The sequence below is a fragment of the Pezoporus occidentalis genome, unplaced genomic scaffold (assembly GCF_034315485.1).
Source record: "Pezoporus occidentalis ecotype Australia unplaced genomic scaffold, CSIRO_AGI_Poc_V1 ctg215, whole genome shotgun sequence".
Lineage (NCBI taxonomy): Eukaryota > Metazoa > Chordata > Aves > Psittaciformes > Psittacidae > Pezoporus > Pezoporus occidentalis.
In genome coordinates, this window is record NW_026914018.1 from 1,054,425 (window position 1) to 1,061,353 (window position 6,929).

General features: G+C 38.1%; 1 protein-coding gene across 1 annotated transcript; it reads left to right on the forward strand.

The window, feature by feature from the left end:
- The first annotated feature begins 559 nt into the window (after positions 1-559).
- On the forward strand, positions 560-6,131 carry LOC134164292 (adenylate kinase 7-like). Its single transcript, XM_062619887.1, has 5 exons — positions 560-750; positions 1,296-1,475; positions 2,584-2,692; positions 3,659-3,753; positions 4,697-6,131. The coding sequence occupies exons 1-5, from the start codon at positions 673-675 to the stop codon at positions 4,901-4,903; spliced, it is 669 nt and encodes a 222-aa protein (XP_062475871.1). The 5' UTR covers positions 560-672; the 3' UTR covers positions 4,904-6,131.
- Positions 6,132-6,929: the final 798 nt, after the last annotated feature.

Consider the following 6,929-nt stretch of genomic DNA (forward strand, 5'->3'; position numbering starts at 1 on the left):
GCCTTGACATCTTTAAAATACTTTGTTATTTTGTGTGCTTATTATAAACATAAGCTAAGAAATTCTTTAGAAACAGGTGTTTTGTAGGTGTTACCAGAAAGAAATTTGTTTAGTATAATGTCCTGCAGTGTTAACTCAAGAATGGGAAAGTTACGACACTTCTCTGTGTCTGGGGTACTGAGCGTGAAGAAAATGCTCCCTATCCCGGTTGTTGCCTGTATGGAAGGAGCTTCTTTGCAGCCCTGGCAATGGAGAATTTAAATAGGTCTCTTTTTGGCTCTCGGTTGTTTTCATTATCCGAACCCCTGAACGAGTCCTGATTGGTCTAATGTAGCTGTTAATCTATGAATTACCAAGAAAGCCTCACAGCCTGCCTCCTACCTGAAAGGTACATTTTGTTCTGTTCGGCGTCGAGAAATTGGGGAAAAAAGTCTCTAATTTATTGACTACCGCTATCGCTGTTTGCCGGACAAAATTAGGAACAAAAAGGGAGGGCACACATGCCTCTAGTTCCTGACCCGCGCTGGCTCCGGCCCCTGCCCGCAGGGCAGGCGGCAGCGCCCCTCGCCGGCCGCAGGGCAGGCCGCAGTGCCCGGTACCGCCACTGCTCACACTGCGCAGCCGCTGCTGGTCGCGCAGCAACGGTCCGCGTCGCCGGCACAGTTTGTGGCGATGTCGGAGGAGTCGGCGCAGGGCCGGCGGGTCTTCCTCAACCATCTCGACTCTTACTGCGGCCGCAGCATCGGCGAGGTGACCGCGGAGGGGCGGTTTCTCCCACAGCGGTAGCTGCCTGGGACGCCACCGCCCTCCTGCCTGCCCCAGCCCTTCGCGGGGAGCTCCCGCCTGTCCCTCGGCTGGTAGCGCAGCAGGAAGCTGTGGTTGGCCTCCAAGGTGGCTGGGATCACCTAAAATAGCTGCTAAGGAAATGAACTGGGGGCAAGAAGGGATTAAAAGGAGGAGAAAAATGAAAGTTAGGGGCAGGAGGTGTGGATAATGCAGGTCGGGAGACCTCAGGCAACAGCTGATCGCTGTGGAGAGAGAACAGATCTCTGAGATAACACCAGCCTGAGAAGAGTCAGGCTGTGAAGAGACATCCAGGGACTCCTTTGACTTTGAGGTGTAGGATGTAAGTCATTACATATGGGGTTGAGGAGTCCCTAATGTTTTCCTGTTCAGTGGAAAGGTGTGTTACTTACAACAGGATCAGAGGTAGTTGGGACCTTCCCAAGATCATGAGAAGCTGTGTAGGGTTCAATATATATTTGCATACAAGTGTGTGTCTTGTATAATTGCAGTATTTATCCACATGTGTTGTTGGGGCATCACTTGAAAGCATAGAAGAGGAGGAGGAGGAAGAGGAAGATAATTCGGCTGCTGAAGTTTCTAATAGGCCAAAGGAGGGGGTCTACCGAATAGTGGGTACACTTTCTAAACCAGAGAGTACTAAACCAAGTTTTGCAGAGGAAAGGTATTTGGTAAGTGTTTTACTTCAGATTGCTTTAGACAATAGAAATATTGACATGAAATAGGTCATGTAAAATGGCCTGCATTAATAAACTGGTATTTTGTTGCTGCTGGCAGCTGTACACATGTATTTTGTTTCTTCTGCTTCCTCCATGCTGTTGTCTTCTCTGATAGGTCTGATACAGCAAATTGTAAAAGGAGGGAACTCAGACTCAAAGTAGACTTTTTAGAAAATATAGTTATGGACAGGACATCATCTATCCTCATAATCTGCAGATCTGCTTTCTTTTTTCCTTCAGAACACACACCTCAAGTATCTCTTGTCTCTTCTGTGTCTTTTATCACCATTTTAAAGGTAGTGGTGCTGGAATCAAAGTTAGTGTCCCCCTTCTTAATTCTTCACTAAAATCAGCTTTCACTAGCAGCTAATTGTTCTGAATACTTGGATCTTTTTATGAAGATATGTCCAGAGTTTAGTTAACTGTAAGAGACTTGCTTTTAAGAATGTAATTGCTTATTGCTTGATTTAGTTTTCTGAAACTAAAGTTGCCTCTGTCTCAAATTGAACATCCAGAATCTCTTCAAAGATTTAAAAAATATTAGTGTAAACCTCTATACAGCTGAGCTGTTCAATCATTAATTTATGGCGGGTGGAATTTAATCTTAATCATTACTCTTGCCCAAAGTGTTTGTTGGACTTGCCCAAGTGGTGCAAGGAATACAACAAAAACAACAGGATGCAATTTTGCAAGTAAATGGACTTCTTTTTTTGTCTTCTCCATTCTGCCACTTTGTTTAGAATGACTATAAAGATTATTTTTTTGATACTCACAATTGCACTGAAAATATGAATCCTGAAATAGCAGTAAAAATTGTACATCATCTTGAACTATATTAATGTGTACTGTAAATTAGAAGTTTCTGCATTTGATTTACATTTCATCACTTTATTTATAAAATTTGATACATGTGTTATGAATTATTCTAACATCCTACTTTTAGAAAAATACATTCTACCAGTAAATTAAACCTGAGCAGAAAGAAGGAAATTTTGGATTTTTTTTTCTCCTTTTTTTTTTTTTTTACTTAATGACAGATAATAACAATCTTTTTCTCCAGGTGTCTTCTCGAGAAGAGCTCTTAAGTCACTTGCTTGAGTGTGAGATTGTTTTGTATAATATCACTGAGGATGCAAACCAAATAGAGGAAGCGATATGGGCTGCTTCTGGTTAGTATAGCTATCAACTATAACAGAAAGCTTGTTGCTATACAGCCATCTAAATTTACCATAAATATATAATGAAATTCTTTGAGATTTAGAGTTTACTGTAATATGAAACTGGGTTCCTTGATGAAGAAATGCCACAGGAATTGTTCTGTTAGTTAGCAAGGAACCATGGAATTCACACTAGCATTCATAAGGTAGAAAAGCTGTCATGGAATGCTCCAGCAAATAACGTATCTGTGTAGGTAGTTATTTCCCTAAATAACTATCAACCATCATCTTACCTATTTACATTGGGAGATGGGTAGAATATTTGCTCCTGTAATATTCAAATAATGTTTCAATATTTTATGTAATTATTTAAAAAATATTTTTACTTAGAAGTCCAATAAAAAGTACTGCTAATGGTCTTTCTGAGTCTTTCTCCTGATTGTTAGATCCAATTTCTAATGATTATCTAGAATCTTTCTATGGCAACAGCACAATATTGTTCTTTATATGATAGTTAAGCTAAATGATGCTTTCCTGTTTGTAGCATAAAGACTTGGATATCATCATAAGTTACATAACTCACATTTAATTATTTTGCTTTAAATTAAAATAAGGAAGTTTAATTCTGTAGTTTTTATATTTCAGTCATGACAAAACCCACACTTTTATTTTCTTTCAGTACCTTAGTAGTCAATAAACATTAATAGTTCATTTCTTCCCATAACCCCACACCCAATATATAGCTCTTTGTAGGTTATGTTTATTTACAGTAATTTGATTCTTTATTACCATTATTTTTCAATTTTTTTATTTCCTGATTATTTTATACCAACCCAAATAAAGAGTATTTGCTTAAAAATACATAACCCATTGAACATTATGGTATAAATGTCTATACAGGACCTTTATGTAAAAGCAAAAATACAGTTCGAGAAATACAGTTCAAAATAAATTAAAAACTTTTCTTTCATTTAACAGCCCTACATATGGAAATAGAGCATTTTGCAACACAGAAGTTATTCATCCTCATTTCAACAATAATGAGCTGGGCAAAAAGCAAACCCCCTGACCCCGTGAGTAATATGAAAACGTGAATTTTTTATTTTTAACTGAATATTTCCATTGAATAGAAAATATTCATTAAATTACATTAAACAAAATATTTTATTATGTACTTCAACAATAGCAAATGAAGCTAGTGTCAGCAAGCGCGTTTTTTCTCATGATCCTTTTGCCCTGAACTTACTGCTGAAATTGTTAAATTTATTCTGTTGGACAATTTAAATTGGTAAATTTATTTTGTCGCTGGTAAGGCACTGGAATGAGTTGTCCAGGGAAGCTGTGAATGCTCCATCCCTGGCAGTGTTCAAGGCCAGGTTGGACAGAACCTTGGGCAACATAGTTTAGTGTGAGGTGTCCCTGCCCATGGCAGGGGGGTTGGAACTAGATGATCTTAAGGTCCTTTCTAACCCTCACTATTCTATGATTCTAAAAAGGCTACGATGATATAGGCAGGCATTAGGAACTGCTCAGACAAGACATTAAAGCTATGTTAACCACACTATGCTGTGTCTTTCAGTCATGAAAAAATCCCATATTTACTACATATTTGATGAAATACGTATTTAAATTAGTGTATGGAGAGATAAATAGATACATCTTTATATATGGTAAGTATCATCAGGAGCCATGGGGTATGCTTTGTAGTATGCTGTTGCAGTTCTCAAATTCACTGTTACAGAAATAGTTTTTCAAGCTTGTGTAATGCTGTATATATAATAAAAATTCACGTTTCTTAAAATATAAAAAGTAGTTTAAAATCTTACTGTGAAAATTGAACTATTGAAGCTTTCAAAATGTTGAACCTCAAATATCAGAATCAGAAATTTTATTAATTTAAATTAAACCAAAGTTAAAACAGATTTTAAAACTATTTTGAAGGACTTATTTTAATCATTTAGCCCTTTAAATATTGTCCTACAACAATGTGTAGCAGCTACATTTTTTCCTTTGCAGGAAGATCCTGCGATTGCTTTTACTGATGAAGATTATCGCAGGAGAAAAGCTCATCCGAACTTTACAGATCATATAAATGCTGAAAAACTCATTCTCAAACTTGGGAAAACTGTATGTAAAAATTGTTTTTATAAAAATTGGTTGATTGGTCTTCTTACAGTGAGCATTAGCTTAGTAAAGGAAATTATCAACAATTTGAATATTTAAGAGTGGTTTATTCTTTTATATGGATATGGATATCATCAATATCGGTAACATCAATTATTAGTAAAATACCAAGTGCAGAGAATACTATAATGTAATTTGAAACATAAGTGTCTGCATAATACAAATCCCAAATTCTGTCTTTATTCTTTAGGTAATAAGTAAATCATGCTAATTTCATTTAAAAAATATATTGTCTCATTGGTTGTATCAGAGAGAAAGCTGAGGCCTATTTGGGGAAAGACTTGAGGATGAAAGAATGTAGAGGGAAGGGATATTAGTGTAGTTTTAAAGGAAAGCAGCATCTTAAATATGAGCAAGTTATGTTAATATTATGTTTCATCTGAATACTTGGAAGATGTTCTGGCCACACCTAGCATGTTCTTGGATAGTTTGTGCTCTTGGATCAGAAGGCTTATTGACTTTTAATCCACCCTATAATTCACTTTAAATTCATGGCTATAGAGCTGACTTGGAGTATCTAGAATACGTGTTATTACTTCTTATGTGTTTTAAAATCACTTCCTTTAGCTTCATTTGTTTCAACCAGATTAGACTCTTAATCCTGCCAGAGAACAGACCATGCCTCTCTTTGTATTTAAGAGCTATTATTAAATACATATCTCAGACTGTGGTTCACAACTCAGGAAAAGTGACGCTGTTGCTATTAGCAATGGAGTATCGTGGAGGTTATGAAAGAAAACTGGAAGACAATGAAATGCTTTGTATGATGAAGGTGCCATTTGGTCATTCTCTTTGTGGGGTAGCAATCTCCCAAAATAAATACAATTTAGTATCCATTGTAGAAATTTAGCAGGCTACTTATAGAAGGGCAAAAACCCCTTTGGTCGGGTTTGATTACGCACTTCTTATCTTATGCCCTGCTGAGAAAATAGCACTAGAAATTGTATTTTTATTCTAACATGGATTTAATAGTACAGAATGTCGTACAGAATGTCAGTAAAATTTGGTAAATAGTTTTACTGTGCTAACTTGAAGTTTTAAGCCTACAGAATAACCTTCATACTTGTAGTATTAAAAACATGAAGATTATAAACAGCCTCCACCAAACCTCTCAACAACTTCTGCCACCAGTAACACCCAGATGAACCACTGACTCAGTTTTTATGATAAGTCCAAAGCACTGAGTCACTAGTAACAAAGTTATTAAAGTAATTAGCTTCTAAATGTTTGCCAGGCTGGAATGTCTATTGAAAAGACGCTGGAACAATATACAACAATTTGAATATTTTTACTACATACCTCTTGTCAGCCTTTCAAAAGAGCCCTTTTTCTCCAGAACTCTAGGGACAGCATCAATGGGTATCATTGCCTCTGTTTGGTTTCTGTCAGCATTTTGGAAGAGGAGGGCTCTAAAGCATGTATTCTTCCTAGTAGATCAACATTAGCTTCCTGTGACTGACAGTTGTATCAGAGAGACCAGTGACACCTCTTGTGTGCGGTGTCAGCAAGTAGATGACCTGCTAAAGCAGGTGGTTGAACTGAGGGAGGACGTAGAATGGTTGTGAGTTTTCAGAGAGTGTGAAAGTGAAATTGATTGGTGGGAGCCACACCCTAAGGCAAGGGCAGAGAGAAGTGGTTGAACAAGTGATAGATCCCCTTCCCTCCTACCATCAGATAGAAGGAGTAAACTTAAGGGACAAGGAAGTATGGAGGGAGGTCCCTCCTCAGAGAGGTAAGCAAAAACCCTCACAATCCCTTCCTTCCTCCCAGTTGCCCTTGAGTAACAGATATGAGGTCTTGGAACTACAGGGCCAGGTAAATGGAGATGGAGGGGTAGATCTATCTAGTGAGTCACCTAGGGCTCGTCACTCACCCCCATGCCTTAGAACTTCCTTAATGAAGAAGAAAATAGGAGTAATTGTGGTGGGTGACTCCCTTCTGAGGGGAACAGAAGGGCCCATTTGTCGACCTGATCCATCCCACAGGGACGTCTGCTGCCTACCTGGGGCTCGGATTAGAGATGTTAAAAAGGGAAAATCTCTGATCTGGTGCGCCCCGACAATCC